General features: G+C 40.2%; 1 protein-coding gene across 6 annotated transcripts in view; it reads left to right on the top strand.

Annotated features, from left to right (window-relative positions):
• znf423 (zinc finger protein 423) overlaps positions 1-17,015 on the top strand; it is a 185,875-nt gene that overhangs the window by 99,737 nt on the left and 69,123 nt on the right. For 3 of the 6 annotated variants that reach the window (XM_017305363.1, XM_008412528.2, XM_017305362.1), the window contains one exon: positions 753-773. The exons of 1 other annotated variant lie outside the window; for it this stretch is intronic. In XM_017305363.1, the coding sequence (XP_017160852.1) occupies positions 753-773 (21 nt within the window). Of the gene's footprint in view, positions 1-752; positions 774-11,356; positions 11,456-16,104; positions 16,182-17,015 lie in introns of those variants that run through there. 2 more of the 6 variants (XM_008412530.2, XM_008412533.2) reach the window with 2 other exon arrangements.

Below are 17,015 nucleotides of genomic sequence, written 5' to 3' on the forward strand. Positions count from 1 at the left end.
CATGCGGCCGCTAATGCTTTGCTAATCACCTCGGTTAAGATTTCACAGCATGGAAACGTCACATTTAGAAGCACAAGCAGAACAGTTTCATTGCTCAAAATGAGACGTTGACTTTATCCATGAAACCGTTTTTTTCTTTATTTTTTACATTTATTATTCCTTTATTGCTTCTTATAATCGGTAATGTTGGATTTCAGCTAGTTTTGTTGTAGGAATCACCTAGCATAAGATCAGAATCACCTGATCAGACCCAAAACCCGAACCAAAGACCCACAGCCTGACTTTATTTAACATCTACGGAGAATTTGTAGAACGTTTTGTAAATTTGATTGGAAGCTTCTGTTTAACAGGCTTTAAACACTTAATAATAGGCTAACAGTTGTTCTCTCGTTTATGTTCCAGATAAACAAGGAGTAAATTAAAACTAGAAAGCATGGATCGTTTTGCTTTTGTTTGAAAAAATACTTTGATTTCTGCATGAATAAATACAAAAAAGTAGCTCTGAACACTCGAGAAACACAAATTTCACCCTAAAGCCAACAAAAGAATAACAAAACATGACCAGCAGTGTGTTTGTTTTGTTTATTTTCTTCAGCGTAACGATGAAAAATGTTTTCCCTGATTGACTGGTGAGCTGCGTTGTCTGTAACACTGCTTCCTCCTCTCCCCTCCCGCCTCATTCACAGCACATTTTACTAATCCTGGTCATTCTCTCCTCCGTTCTCCCCCATCCCCACCTTGGATGGCCATAGACGAGCCCACCTGTCAGCAAGGTTTGTCCGCTTTCTGTCTATTAGCTCACTCTGTGAGCGAGGCAGCGCTGCTGTCTCTGCCTGCTCATCACCATGAACATTACCCTCCTATAAAGAAAATGCAGAAAATTTTACCACCCCTTTATTTATTTCTTTACATTTTCTTACCAAGCAGACAAATCCATGAAACTAGAGATGCATACAATGAATTAACTTATGATTAACTGTCACTTAATGGTTTATCAGATTAGAATTTGATCGATTCACTAACAACATCCGCTTAGATCTTATTTCAATGTTGTAGTTTGGCCTCCACCCAGAAGGGGGCGCAGCTGGCAATCTCTAAGCAGAGCCAGTTGATACAGAAACAAAGATGGTGGGGCCATACCAGAGTGGGAAAGAAAAAAAGATCCAAACAGAGTCCGCTGTGGGATTCAAAATGCACTGTGTGTTTTTTTTTTAGAAATATAAACACTCAACAAGTTTCTTCAGTTTCACAAGTTTTTTTATTTTTATCCAACATATTATGAACACTTTATTCCTTTTTGTTAGGGTAATACAGTCAACTCTTTTCACCGCAAAAACACAAATTTGAGTTTTGTCTTGCAAACGCAAAAATCTCACCAAGTATTTTTGATCTAGTTTTTAGAACAAGATCTTAATACACTTGAAATAAAGCAAAAATAACTTAGAATAAACTTTACGGGAAGATGTGGGAGTTTATTTTAAGTAAATAATTCCTTAATATTGATGAAAAAATCCCACTTATTTCACTTTTAACAAGACATTGTTCCCTTCCTCTCAGTGAAATAACCTGCCAATGGAACTTTTTCATCAATATTAAGGGACTATTGATCTAAAACAAGCTCCTATATCTTGCTAAAAACTTATTTGCATCTCATTTTGTCTTATTTTAAATGCACCAAGATATTTGCAGTAGAAACTATACCAAAAATTATTTAGTGAGAATTTTGTTTTTGCATGGCAAAACTCAGGTTTTCCAGAAAATGGCTGCTTATCAAATAATTGCTAATCGATAGATAAGATAAATCAACTTTAGATCAACTCATCAATCGATAACTTGCATCCCTAATAGAAACAACTCAGAAATCCTGGAGAACTTCAGTTATGATCCACTGCTTGGAAAGAAAATGCAAAGGAATGAGGAGCACAAACTATTAAAAAAAAAGAATAAGAAACTCAGATAAAATCCAGATTGTCGTAAAATCCAGATTGCATGGTGTGCAGTCAGCAGATTCCTGCAGAAAACATCCTTAAATTGTTTTAAAGAGACAGAGATTTTAATGTGACACATCCTGCACACTTAACTCCCCTCACCTCCCCATTTACCTGATCCCTGCTGCTGGCTGCATGCTCCATTGTCCTTCATACACACACACACACGCACACGCACACACACACACACACACACGTGCACACAGCTGCCTTGGAGGTATCGAGTGGCCACTCACCTGTATCTAAGTGCTCCCCATGGACTGTGGTGGCTAATGATGTGTCCTCAGCATGAGCTTTACTTACCTATTTACATCAGTGCACAATAATAACTGGAACTCACATTCCTCGTATGTTTCTGACGTTCGCTTTTGGAGTAACGGAGCAAATTTCTGTCTAAAACACCAAACAGCCTCCTGAGAATCAGCTGCTCTGCGACCCTGGAGTCCGACTTTATCAGGCATCGAATCATCTCCGTCTGCTTTTTTGTTTTGTACCTGGAGGTTGCATTTTTTTGCTTTCTATTAGCCTCCAGTCAAATCTGTGATGCGCCCGACTGCTAATGTCGGTGTGCTGTCTAAGCAGCGGTCCCGCGGGTTGTGGCTGAGCCGATGTGTGTCTGCGCGCGCCGCTAAGTGCACACACCTATCGGTACGTACGTTGATGCGGCTTTGGTCTGCTTACTTTGTGTCACTGAAGACTTAATGAGGCGAATAAGAAGCTTTTAGAGTCAGTGGAGGTGGATAATGTGGTTTAAGGCCCACTCATGTGTGTGTGTGTGTGTGTGTGTGTGTGTGTGTGTGTGTGTGTGTGTGTGTGTGTGTGTGTGTGTGTGTGTGTGTGTGTGTGCGTGCGTGCGTGCGTGCGTGCGTGCGTGCGTGCGTGCGTGCGTGTGTGTGTGTGTTGGCCACCAGCTACAAACATAGCTTCTCGTTTCTGCCCTGCTGCACTCCAGCTAATAAGACGGTGGCTGCTCTGCTGTTGGTGTGGAAGATCAGACTCTGCAGCAGAAACGAACGCAGCATAACTCAGCCTGTCTGTGGGGGGAGTCGGCTGGTTTCCTAGATTTACACCAATCAGGCGTAACATTATGACCACTGACAGAAGGGAAACCCCTGGTGCTGCTGTTGCATCTCCACATGGACGGGATCTGGAAGCAAAAACACAAAAATCTACCAAATATTTTGGTTTATTTTCAAATGTAAATATCTTATTACACTTGAGAGAAGACAAAACTAACTTAAAAGTAACTTTTCAGGCACATATAGAAGCTCTTTCTGATAAATAATTTCTTAATATTGATGAAAAATGGAATAAGCGATATTCTTGTTTTAAGACAGTTTTCACGTGACATATTTAAAATGGTATTATAATGCAAGAACACATTCTCAACGATCAACAAACTTTAAAATCTAATGAACATTTAACACTGGAACTGGAAGACATTTTAAATATCCAAAACAAATTAACAAAACAACAGAAACTAAACATAAAATTAATTTTCAAACCTCTCTAAACAAAATCGCCCTTCAAAAAAATGGACCAGATTTATTAAGTGGTCCAGACTGAAGACTTTTGTCTTCTTGGTTTTGGTAGAAAAAAAACAAGAAAAACAACTAGACTCGTTTTAATTTATCATGCAATTAATTGATTTATTGTTTATTCTGATAAGCCAAAGTGGAACTAGCACCTTTTTTTTTTCTTTTGAAAGCAATTAATCCTGCGATCATCAGAAAATAAACGCATCACATTTGACACTTTAATTTTTAGTTCATTGTTGTGTCTGAAGTTTTTAACACATTCAATCTCCAAGCGACCAGGACCAGAACAAGTCCAAATTGGGTCACTCTGGGATGTTTGAAAACACATAAATAAATAAATATTGTTTTGGTCTAAATAACTTCTTCCTTAAACGGACGTTAGTACATAAAATAGTAAGAAAATCTGTTGCTTTGCTTGTGTTTTTGCAGGTTAAGATGTGACTGAGGCCAGTATTAATATTAATGTTAATAAAACAGACTGAGGCAGGGTGTTGGGTCGCACTCTGATGGTATGAACACGGGAACAGATGACGGCCACCCCCTCCTCCTGTCTTCATCCCTCCCTCCATCCATCCTTCCCTGCATCCCTTCCTCCCTCACCACCTGGAGCCAGCGAGCTGTGACACCAGAGGGAAGGAGGGAGTGATGATGGAGGGGCAGGGGACTGGAGGAACGGAGAAAAACAGGGGAGCAGGGAGGGCTGGATGGAGAAGCAAACCAAGGATCTTCAGTCAATTAAATCGAACAAGAAGATGAAATTATCTTACAAACCAAATTCATGTCATCGTTGGCATCACATTGTTTTAAAAGTTTATTTAATTTGGTCAAAAAAGAACAAAAACAAAAAAGAAACGGCACAAAACTAAGACAGAAATAGATCAACAATAATTAAATTCCTGTCAATGGCAAGAAAACAAAGTGTTAGTTGAAGCATAAGTTCAGGGCCGGTCAAAGCCTTTTTGGGGCCGTAGGCAGATTTTAATGCAGGGCCCCCATGCCAACATGTCAACACCACTTGCTTCATCATTCCTGGGCTGCACTATTCGTCTAATATACAGAGATGGGTAGAAAACCCAAAAATTATACTCACCTAAGAGTGGAACTACTTCAACATATTTTTACTCAAATAAAAGTAAAAAGTAGCCGTCCAATAAATTACTCAAGAAAGAGTAAAAGTATTTAGTATAAAGTCTACTGATCAAATTATCAATCATTTAATATTTGGAATTACATAATCAGACGGACCAAAATATAAAGTTAAGTGGAATTTTTTGGTATTTTCAGAATGAATAATTTATGTAAGTAACAAAAAATAACAAAATAAGGCAAAATAAAAATTTGCTAAATCAGTTTCTTTGAATAAAAATGTAAACAAAAACTGTAGGTGTGTGTCTGTGTCTGATGAATTTTTGGTTAAAATGTTTGTTTTTCATTCAATGGGTAGAAAATCGAGAAATTTTACTCAAGTAACAGAAGAAATACTTCAAAATAAAATTACTGAAGCAAAAGCAAAAAGTACAGTATAGCAAAAATATATATTATACACGAGTAAGTGTAAATAGTTACTACCCAACTCTTCTAATATACCTGCAATTATTAACAGTAATTGGCTTATACAATATAAGTGTTTTGGCTGTTAATAACACTGTTTCCAGTGTTATTTTTACTTTACAGGAGTAGCAACGATGTTCCCTCTCAATGACCAATAAACGTTAATTTTGTAATGAAAAACAATAAATAAAGAAGAAATAAATACCACACACAATCAAAACCATAAATAAAATAGAGCATGAAGTCTCTGTAAGCAAAATTGCCTTTAAAAAAATAATAATTAGAAGGTAAATGATCAAAATCGTGTTAATTTATCATGTGATTGGGTGTGCTGTGGTGGCGCAGGGGTTAAGCACAACCCACATATGGAGGCTTTAGTCCTTAACGCAGCTGTTGCAGGTTCGATTCCCGGCCTTGGCGACCTTTGCTGCATGTCTTCCCCCTTTTCTCATTGCCCACTTTCCTGTCAATTAACTATCAAATAAAGGCCACTGGAGCCTGATTAACTGATTGCAACAGGCTTAGCTGTACGATTCTCCCAAACGCTACTGCAGCATCTGTGTGTTAAATGAAGAAACTGTTAACCCTTGTAGGCCCAGGTCTAAATGGCCATTCCGGCACGCAGTCTTTCTCTTCTCAGTGCGTCAGCGCTCGCTACGAAGCCATGCAGCGATCGCTAGCAAAACTACTACTAACACTACACACACCACAAACTCTAAAAAACATACTTACTATATAAAAAACCTATCGAAACACTCTTAGTCAAATCCACAGCATCAATTCTCCCTAGTCTCTTGTCGTATCCAAATCCCCCCCCCACCCCCCTCGTTTGTCCCCACGTGTCTCCGTTCTACCTAGCAACAGACCGTCAACACATTTTCATTGGTTGTGTCGAAATGTGGTACAGTTAGACCCCCACACAGTAAGGTGGAAATGATCGATCATATTCCTGGCTTTATTCTCAAGTAAATAACCACAAAACCAATATAAAAACACCACTTTTATCAAGTTTGAAGTCCATACTGTCCACCAGAGGTGAAATGAACACTCGGTATGCCGTCTGTGTTATTATGAAGCTTTATAAATGTGTCACGTGCTTGCCCACTCCACAGCGGGCTTCGTCCCGGTAGGGTTAAATTATATCTTCTTTTTTTTTTTGTCCAGATTAACCAATGCAGTAGCAGAATAAGCTGTTTACCATTGACAGGGAGGCTTTAATAAGTGTTTTATGCTCAAATTGAGCCTCATTTTTCTCATAAATGTCATTTGAGAGGAAATAAACAAATTTATCTCCAAGAAGCATTGCTGGAATAAAGATCTGATGAACCAAACACAAATTTCCGTAATGAATTCCTGTACATCTGTCAGACTGTGACCTGTACTATAACTGGCGCTGTTGGCAGGATCGGCTGCGTTTGAATCCGGGAACAGAATCGTTTGGAGCTTCTTCTTTTTTTTTCCCCGTCTGTGTGTTTGTGTTTTGAAGGCTCGGAGCATGGTGGTCCCCCGGAGAGCTCATTTTGTCGTCTTCTCGCTTGATTTACCTTCCTCTTCTTCTGCAGTTTATTACCAGTCATTACAAGCTGTTTGGAAACCTAATAGGACACGCTGACAAATAGACTGGGAGAGACCCAACCAGGATCAGCATTCCTAACACGGAATAACAATCAGCGTGTGCTTTTTTTCCTCCTCGGGATGTTTGTTGTGCAGCATCAGCGATCTTAACTTAAGGATATATGTTTTTAAGGAAGAGTTTCTTTAAATCTTCCTCTGTTGCTCTGTTTGTGTTTAGAGAAAGTCCAGATATGAAACACTCTCTCTCTCTCTGTGTCCCACTCTCTTCAGCTCGTCCAGGTGTGGCTGCACCAGCTGCTAAAGAGAACAGGACACACACACACACACACACACACACACACACACACACACACACACACACACACACACACACACAGTTCCTCTCTATCTCTGCTGGCTAATTGTCAGAAGGAAAACAAGGCGCTTTGCCTTTCTGCGCTTCATAAACAGGGGCCAAGCAACAATTAACTCCCTGCTTAATTCACTAACTATTCTGAATTCATTTTCTCCCGTGACAGCCGCATCTGTCACAGCTGGTGCCGAGTGGCTGCGGTGTGTGGGTTCGCTACAGACCGCTGCAGCAATAGAACAAAGTTGTGACTTTGAGCAGAAAACGCTTTCTAAGGCAACGTTCACAATGCAGCTTGAAGTGACCCAAATCAGATTTCTTTGTTTTTGTGAAATCGTTCACATGTCCAAATACTGTCCTGCTCACCATTATTGGCACCCATGAAGTTTAAGTACATATAATGGAATATTTACTGAAGGAAATTCATCAAGTGAAACAACATTTTACTGCTAATAGCTTGTGCTTGATGCAAAACAGCAAATGATAAAAAACATTTAAAAAGATAAACATTATGAGGAGAACAAAGAAAAACATCATTTTTACCATGCCAGTGGTATTGGCACCCTTTGCTGCATATCAATATGAAAACCCAATTTGGCTCACCTGTTGAAATCACACATAAAGATCACTTGTGATGGACTGCCTCCACACCGTGACATGAATTAACCAATGAATAATCATGTTGGTGCTTTAAAAGCCACTTGTTAGTTCATCTCCACATGTGACAATGGTAAAGACAAAGGAGCTGTTTGAGGACATCAGAAATGCTATTATTTGCTAGCACAGGACCTCCATAGGGTATAAAACCATCTCCAAAGACCTTGGTATCCCTGTTCCAACGGTGCACAATGTTATTAAGAAGTTTTCCAGGCATGGAACGGTCAAGAACCTCCCTGGACGTGGGGGGAAAAAGAAAAATTGATGACAGAAGTCTTCGACGGTTGGTGCGAATGGTGGAAAAAACACCACGTCTAACATCTAAAGTCCTAAAGACCAACCTGGAGCCGTCTGGTGTGATTGTTTCAACAGGTACCACACGCCGCACACTAAACAAAATGGGGCTTTATCGGCGGAGGCCAAGGACGACCCTATTGCTGAAGAAAAGACATAAAAAAGAACGTTTGATCTTCACAAAAGAGAACCTGGGCAAACCTCAATCCTTGTGGGACAACGTTTTATGGACAGGTGAAACAAAAGTGGAGCTTTTCGGTAAATCACACAAACAATATGTTTACAGATGGCGCAATGAAGCCTTTAAAGATAAGAACACCATACCAACAGTCAAGCATGGTGGAGGATCCATAATGCTGTGGGGCTGCTTTGTGGGGTCTGGTACTGGAGGCCTTGACCGTATCACAGGCATCATGAAATCAGAAGATTATCAAGCAATTCTAGAGCGAAATGTCTTGCCCAGTGTAAGGAAACTGGGTTTGCGGCGAAGATCCTGGGTCCTCCAGCAAGACAACGACCCAAAGCACACGGGCCTGGTTGAAAGGGAAAAAATGGACTGTTTTAAAATGGCCAGCAATGACTCCTGATCTCAATCCAATTGAAAATCTTTGGGTGGAGCTGAAATCTACAATTGGAGAAAGGAACCATGCAAATGTACAAGAGCTTGAGCATATTGCAAAAGAAGCGTGGGAGAAAATGTCACCCGAAAAGTGCAAGAAGCTTATAGATGAATATAAGAAACGTTTGGCTGTCATTGCTGCCAAAAGCTGCGCAACCAAATATTAAAGAGGGGTGTCAATATTAGTGCACATGCTGGTTTTCTGTTTTGTCCTTTGGAATTAAAATATTTATGTTGAAATGGTAATTGTCTTTGTTAAATTACTTTGGACCTCAAATTGAAGGATCCTGCTGATATAAGTTTTGAACATTTCCATTTATTTCTGAAGATATTCACTCATCTATGCAAATCATGAAGGGGTGCCAATAATGGTGAGCAGGACTGTATATGCGACCTGTATGTGATCTCCAGTGTGAACTGCAAACGCCCTCTACTTATTGCACAGTAGAGGGCGCAATAATGTCACACATAGGGAGCGTGCTCAGTGTTTCACCAACCACGATAAAAAAGAAGAAGAAGAAGAAGAAATGCTCTGTGTTTGCAGGGATCTTACGATTTTAAAGTTGTCCAACCGGAGCCGGCACATTAACAACTTAATCCTTGTTATGGTCGACCATAGCTGTTGTTTTTCTTCCTGCTTGTTCGACTCGGGACGCAGAACAGCTTGTCGAGTATCAGTGATGGTCAGGTCTGATGAATGCGACCTGGCCGTTCAGATTCAGGTCAGATTTGAAAATATCAGGTATGTATCTAATTTATGATAACATATCCATACATTAAGTTTAAAAAGGTCTGATTTGGGTCACTTCAGGCTGCAGTGTGAACGCAGCCTTAGACAGAAAATGGATCACAAGGTGTTTGATTTTCACGTGTTTCTACAAGCAGGTGCAAATCCTTTAATGCCAATCCTTAAAATATGATGATCCTCTGGTTGTTGTTTGTTTTCCTGTTGGGGAGAAATGACTTTTAATTTAAATTGTCAATTTAAAATAATCTATGCAGCTAAACAATAAAAAAAGTAATCTAAAAGTACGCTGCAAAAACACCAAGTCATGGCAATTATTTTTTATCTAGTTTCTAGTGCAATTACTCTTAAAATGAAACAAGTAACTTTTAAGCATGTTATACAAACTTGTTTTATGTCAATAATTCTGCAAAAAGTTAGTTTAAAAGTGCTTGTTCCACTGGCAGATTCATTCACTCATATTACAGAAAAATTGTCTTGTTGTAAGTGAAATAATCTGCCAACTGAACAAGTCTGTTCAAAACAAACACAACACTGGAACTGGAAGATATATTAAATAACCACAAAATAACTCCACACAACCGAAACCATGAATAAAAAAGATGGGTTATGATGTCTCTCTTGAAGGGAAACCAAATTTCCCTTCAAAATATAAATAATCACAATGGAAAATACTGATCTCATTTTAATTGACCACGTGATTAATTGCTTATAGCGACAGGTTTACTTGTCAGTCAGTCACAGAATTTAAACAGAACAGAATAATTAGTTTTGAATTAAAAATTGTGACCCTAAAAATCGGAATCAAATCGCTTGACGGTGAAAGATGGAGAACGTTTACCTTCACAGTCGCTCTAGATCCACCAGAGTCAAATTATCCTGAAATCAGTGAATAAACTGGAGGAGTTTGTTGTGATTGCAAACCAACTGAGTGAAAAACAACAGGAGAGGCAAACAAACAGATGCAGACGAAGGAGAGTGCAGGTGAAAGCCGATCAATAGTTAAGAATGAGGAAAGAGAGAGCGACGCGGCGTGATCGGATGGATGGATGGAGACGAATAAAGAGAAGGATGGAGGGAGACGGGGGAGGACAAGAGCGATCTCTGGCAGCTTTTGGCTCGCGCTCCGTCCTCTCGCAGAGCAGCTGGACTTCATTAGTGGCTGGTGTTAATTACTGGGACCGGACACGCGCACGTCCGCACACAAAGCGGATCTGCGGCGCGCGGCGCGCGCACAGCCGCGCATCCGGTGATTCAGGGTCACCTTGTTTGGACCAGCAGAGAGACGGAGAGGTGGTGCCAGACTGAAAAACAGAAACCAGAGGAGCTCACACACATGGAGGAAGCTGCTGTGGGAATTATTTATTTATTACTTTATTAGTTTATCAATGTGGTGGTTCAGAAGTTGATTAGTAGAGTAATTAGTGATGGCGGACATAGGCCTAACACAATAAGCAATTAATCAATAAATCAATTAAGCGCATTATGAATTAAAATAGGCTCTGTTGTTTTTCTTTTTATCTTTCAACCAAAAACTAGACGCCAAAAGTCTTCACTCTGGTACTTTGGTCTCAACTAGCAACAATTTTTCTTAGAGGAACTTCAGAATTAATTTTATTTGTTGTTTTGTTTATTTACTTTGGATATTTAAAATGTCTTACATTGAGTAAACATTGAGTTGGGGGCGTGGCCAGCAGCAGCTCATTTGGATTTAAAGTGACAGAGGCCCTAAAACATCCTGAAAGGAGAGTAACTGGCAGAACTGAACAGACTGATATTACATAATCTAAGAATGATTTTTTTGTAGAAAGTGTAATGAATATGTTTTGTATAGGTCACAGAGCCTTCCTAACCTGTTCAAGGAAGCACAACAGGTCACCTTTAAATAATTGTAGCCAGTGTTTTTGACTTTTTCTTTGAATTAAAGCCTTAAAAAGTTTCTCTCCATCATCTGGTGAGCTGTTTATAGTTTTTGTCTCATTGATTGTTTTCCGTTTCTGATGTTTTCCCCCCTCTGGCTTCGCTGACATCATGTTTCAGGAGACTCCCTGCTGTTTGTGCGTGTGAGGGTGAAAGAAAAAGGGATAAAAATCCCATCAAAGCAGAGAAGATGAAATCCATGTGAGGCAGGAATTAGAGAGGCGTGTTGGAGTTCATTCAGAAATATCTGCAGAATAAATGAGCTTCCTGAAAGCTGCAGCGGTCGGAGTTTGCTTGGGTCTTATAGTGACTCGCCGAGCCGAGCGCTGAGTCAGACCGAAGCAGTCGAGCTGCAGAGCAGTGGATCCGTCACTCTGGACTCGGAGGCTGTTTGTTTATTTAAATGTCTGGAAACGCCTAGAATTAAATCTATCTATCCATTCATCTCTTCTTTCTTCAACTCTTCCATCCTTCCTCGCTTCTTTCCTTAATTCCTTCCTTCTCCCTTTCCTTCCTTATTTTCTATTTTCCATCCACTTTCCTTCCTTCGTTCCTCTTCCACTTGTCCTTTCTTGAATTCGTTTTCTTCCTTCCTTCATTCCTTCCTTTTCCTTCCTCTCCTCCCTCCTTTCTTTCCTGCCTTTCCTTCCCTTTCTCCCTGTTTCCTTCCTTCCCTTATATCTCCTGCTCTCTCCAGGACAGACTCAGAACGAATCTAAACCACATATCTGTATTTCCTCTGTGAACTTTGTAGTGAAAACATGAAACTGAGTTCTGATTCATCACGTGAACCCGGCTGCGGTCCTGCTGATGTTTCCAGGTGGGATCCGGCTTCATGGTGGTTGATTTAAAACGGCCTCCGTCACAGCAGGAGGCGGGACCCTCCGTCCTGCTGCGACGGAGCCTGAATTGTAACCAATATTCTTAGTTTTTATTTTATCTTAATTACACAACAGAAAACAGGAGGAGGAAAGCGCGATCATGAAGAAGAGAGGAATGTTAAAACAACGCTGCAGACTGCGGCTTTTATCTTCTGCCTCTAAACAGATGTCTCTTTATTGCAGCACAAAGGCCTGCTGACAAACACACACACACACACACCTCATCCTGAATAAATCAATGCGTTCTGGTAGCTGTGATTTCCCAGGGTGCTTTGCTCTAACCCCCTCTGGGTGAACAAGGTGACAAAGCGAAGGAGAGACCCTCGCCTTCACTGCCCCGTTTTTTACCCTGTTTGCTTATTCTTCACTGTGAATAGATTTACTCTGATTATTTCTATTTTTTTTTTCAGTTTTGAACAAATTCCTGAAGTTTTTTTTAATTTTTTTTATTGCATTTAAGTGCAGCAAGATTACATTCACTGTAAAAACACAAAATCTTACCGAGTAATTTTGGTCTAATTTCTTAGCACACTTGGAATAAGACAAAACTGACTTACAAGTAGCTTTTCAGCAAGATATAGAAGCTTGTTCTAGAGTCAATAATTCCTTAAAATCGATGAAAAGTTACTTGTTCCACTGGCCGATTATTTTATTTATAACGACATTTGATCAAATGTTATAAGTGAAATGGACAGACTACTAAGGAATTAAGTGTATTAAGATCTTAAGAAATTATTGACTTAAAACAAGTTCCTGTATCTCGCTTAAAAGTAACTTCTAAGTTAGTTTTGTCTTCTTCAGTTATTCTAGTATATTTACACTAGAAACTAGATTAAAATACTTAAGATTTTGGGTTTTTTCAGTGTTTTTCAGATTCAGATGAAGACTGAGTTGTGAAATTACAATTCAAAAGAATAAATACGCTCCTGCATGTAGCCGCAGTCGTTTCTCCAGGCTTTATGCAGCCTGTGGCTGTTCACCATGTAAATATAGATAATAATGACAATTATATGCATTAGAATATTTACAAAGCCTAAAGCAAATCTAAAGGAATTCATTCATTCCCTCAGAAGACATTACATCTGGAATGCTGCGTTATTTTATCCAGTTTTTCTGCTCGTATCAAACGGGTGCTTGTTCATCTGAGGTTGTGTCAAGTATCTCTGGGCAATCAGTATCTTCCCTGCAGCAGACAACATTTAGTGCAATCTCCGTTTGGAGAAACATGAAAAATGTCTCGTATAGAAGTCAAACCAAGAAACTTTCTTCCCAGCTCCAGTAAAATCCATGTTATTTTATTCGAGATCACCTTCAGAAAAAACTAGCTCATTGTTTAGTTCACGTGTTTTAAGCTAAGTATCCTGAGCACATTAACATTTCCAACCTTAACTCATCCTCAGGTAGTCCTAGAATCTGTAATTAGTTCAATGTAAAGTATGGATAATAACATTTTTCACCAATTATAATGTTAATTATAGCATCATGCAACTTATTTACATTTCTAATGAGGAAAATGTGTCAATATTTGTACATATTTTTAAATATTAAAAAATTTTTGTCTTTGTTAATTTATAACATTTAAAATTAAATTTTAAATTTTTCAATATTAACATTTTTGTATTGTTTAATTTTATTATTTTTATTGATTTTATTATTTTTATAAAAAAGTTTCTGTTGTGAAATGGCACATTTATATGTGCTAATTTAAGCTAAAAGTTGAATTTGTAAACTAAAGCAATGGATTGCTATAGACTAAGCTACTATAAGACTAAACTGGATTTATCTAATGAACCTCAGTCACTCACGCCAGTCACCACAACCTCACCTTTGAAGGTAAAAGTTGCCACTTTGTTTTCACCTTTGTACTGAAAGCTTCTTAGTTTTCATTCAGTTGATTTCTGATCCACATCTCTTGCATCTGATGGATTATTTGGACCAATTTTACAAAATGGTAGCTCACGCAGGAGATGTTGCCATAAAATATTCGTCAAAATCGCAACAGAGAAGCATGACCATTTGTCTTTATTTACATTTAGGATCAGACTAGAGTGTGTTTGTCGGTACAAATTAGATTTATTCTGTGTGTAAGTATAACTTTAAAGTTGTTGGCTCTTTTTTTAGAAGAAAATCATCAGCTTTATTCATAATGCAGCTTGAATAAAAAGTCTGATTTACTCTTTCTGAATGGTGAACTCATTCATAGTCTGATCAGAACCAGCGTTACATCTTCTTACAGATGATCTCACAGCTTCTCTGAGGCGTCTTTTACATTTTTTAACCATAACAGTATTCAGGGCATGTACATAATGCAATAATAAAGCTCTGAAAGCAGAGAAAAGTAGCGGGGTGTCTGCGACTGATGCACATTGTCCCACACAGCATTAAACGCCTCACCTGCGGTGCTCGTCACCTGGATGTGCCGCCTCTTTTCTCTGGCGGTTTTTATGATCTGCAGCTTTATGTTATTAAATCTGCTGCATGGTTTAAGGAGAACGGCAAGGTGCTTCATCCTCTCTTCTTATTTATCAGATTTTGTTTTCAACGCTGCCCCTCCTCGTCCTCCTGGATGGGAGACGGATCATTTGCGTCTGAGCCAACCTGCTAATGGTGGATGGCAGGAAACAATATCCTTCATGCCAAATATGCACACATGCACAGGATTTGTACCAACAAACATAAACATTCATCTGGAAATCTGCATGCTGACACATTCCCTCATTTCCAACCATATGTACACATCCAGATATACAACATTCCCACTAATGCATCTGCATGCTCCCCGCTGCATTGCTCCTGGTGCTGGGCTCCCTCTCTGCTCTGTGCCGGTCCTCCTCCGCCCCCACCGCCTCCTTCTCCTTCTCCCAGTACATCTGGCACGCTCAGCTGCCGAGGAGCGCCATAATTATCCCGCCGGAGACGCACACGCCTGCACGCACGCACACAAGGCTTCCCGCGCTCTTTGACGGGCGCTCGTCTTCGGCGATCCGCGCCGCTCCCTGCTGCTCTCCGTCACTACCGGGGCTTCATTAGAGTGTGTGCACCGTGTTTATGCGTGTGTGTTGTGTGTGTGTGCCGATGCGTGGCGCCTTTGGATGCCGTCCAGATGTTTTTTCTTTATAGTTGAGGAGCCGGGCGTGTCCTAGATGCAACTGCCCTGCACTGTGTTTTAAACTTTTCTGTCTGTCCTACATATAACGTCATTTTTCTTGCCAGATATTTACACCGGCGTCCGGTCTAATTAAGCCGTCATGTAGCAAAGCTGTGAAACAGCAACTCAGCACCTCAGTCACACATGCATGTCTTATCTTTGGCAAGCAAACCTTTAACAATAAATCTAACAGAAAACTGTAACACAGTAATACAGGAGATCTTTCCTGCCAATAGCCATCACTGTCTACAATAACTGTTTGAAGAATCTGAACTGATATGAGTCTAATTTCCCTTTTGGGATCAATAAAGTATTTCTGACTTTTGAAATTGAATTTGCTGGCTAGAGTAGACCTTCAGAAATCTTAACTTAGGCAGAAATGTCACCTTCTGACCAAGATGTCAAAATTAGCTTGATGAGAAAATTTCTTTTTCTGCAGATGATGATCTTGTTGATGTTAAAAAACTCTTAAGTTTTTAAAATAATCTGTTAGTGTCAATTCCTCCTTTATTTACAGTTCCAGCCATTATCTTTCTTTAGGAAAACGTTCTGTCTCTAAAATCTTTAACGAAATGATTTGCATACTAAATAAACGTGAAAGTCTAATACTAGCAGGAGAAACGGCTCATTGTGTTTTACCAAAGACAAAAGAGAAACCCTACAAGCGCTAAAATATAATGCTACTCCATTTTTAAAATTTTGTGAAGAAGGAAGTTAAGCTCAGTGTCTTCTTCTGAGGTTTTTGTGTTCTTGGTGCAGCGCCCCCACAGGTGAGGAGGGGTGAGACAGAGAACCGCAGCAGCTGAAAAAGTAACAAATGTTGATATTTTGGTCCCCAGTGGAACCGAATCTACCGGACTGTCGGCCTGCACTGTCCAAGGAGATGATGCTGCTTTGGGTTTCCGTGATAAAACATGTAAGGATGAGTTGATAAAGATACTTTTTCCATAATCGGAGGTGGATATGAGGTAAAGGAGCAGGACAGACGTCAGTCATTACCTGTACAGGTAGATATGGTCTCGTCCACTGGAAAGAAACTAAAAATGTATCTTCAGGAAACGCAGATCAGTTTAATGTTGTGTCTGAGAAACAGTCCTGGTTTCAATCTGACTGGATGTTTGTGGTGTAAACCGGAAACGACGCTGCGTCACGAGGAAGGAGCCGGTTTAGGTTTAGGGCAGCCATATTGGGCTGCTTTACAGGTTAAAACAGAGCGTCAGCTCATCAACCTGACCGAAAAAACACGACCCATCATGTAGAAAAAGAAACAGTCCCGCTTTGCGCTGCAGCGGCGGTTTCCAGTCCGTCTCTTGTCAAAGTATAATTACAGGTGCGTTCAGGTGAAGGAGAGGCTGAGGTCGGAGCGCCGCTGTGTCCGCAGGTCGGAATTGTGTGTTTGTGAGTGTGTGACGGGAAAAGACTGTGATTGGCGGTAATTGTGTGTATTTATAGCATGATTGGCATTCGGCGTGTCGGTGTGTGGGTTCGCTTTGTGCCGGCCCACCGCGGCTGCGCCGGGTGGGGCCGCAGGTCTGATTCCCGGTGCCACTTTGTGTCAGACTTACCGCCGAGCCAAAAGCAATTCAGCTTTGTGGAAAAAAGGCTCTGGAAACGCCTCCCACCACTCCACTTTCAATCCGAGCTTTTAGTGCCGCAGGAAACGTGGAACAAAGGCACCTGCATCAGTCACATGGATTGGCGCTAAAGAGCGACCGGCGACATGCTTTGACTGCGTCCCTGTGTCACTGAG

This window comes from Poecilia reticulata, linkage group LG6 (genome assembly GCF_000633615.1).
Source record: "Poecilia reticulata strain Guanapo linkage group LG6, Guppy_female_1.0+MT, whole genome shotgun sequence".
In the NCBI taxonomy this organism is placed as follows: domain Eukaryota; kingdom Metazoa; phylum Chordata; class Actinopteri; order Cyprinodontiformes; family Poeciliidae; genus Poecilia; species Poecilia reticulata.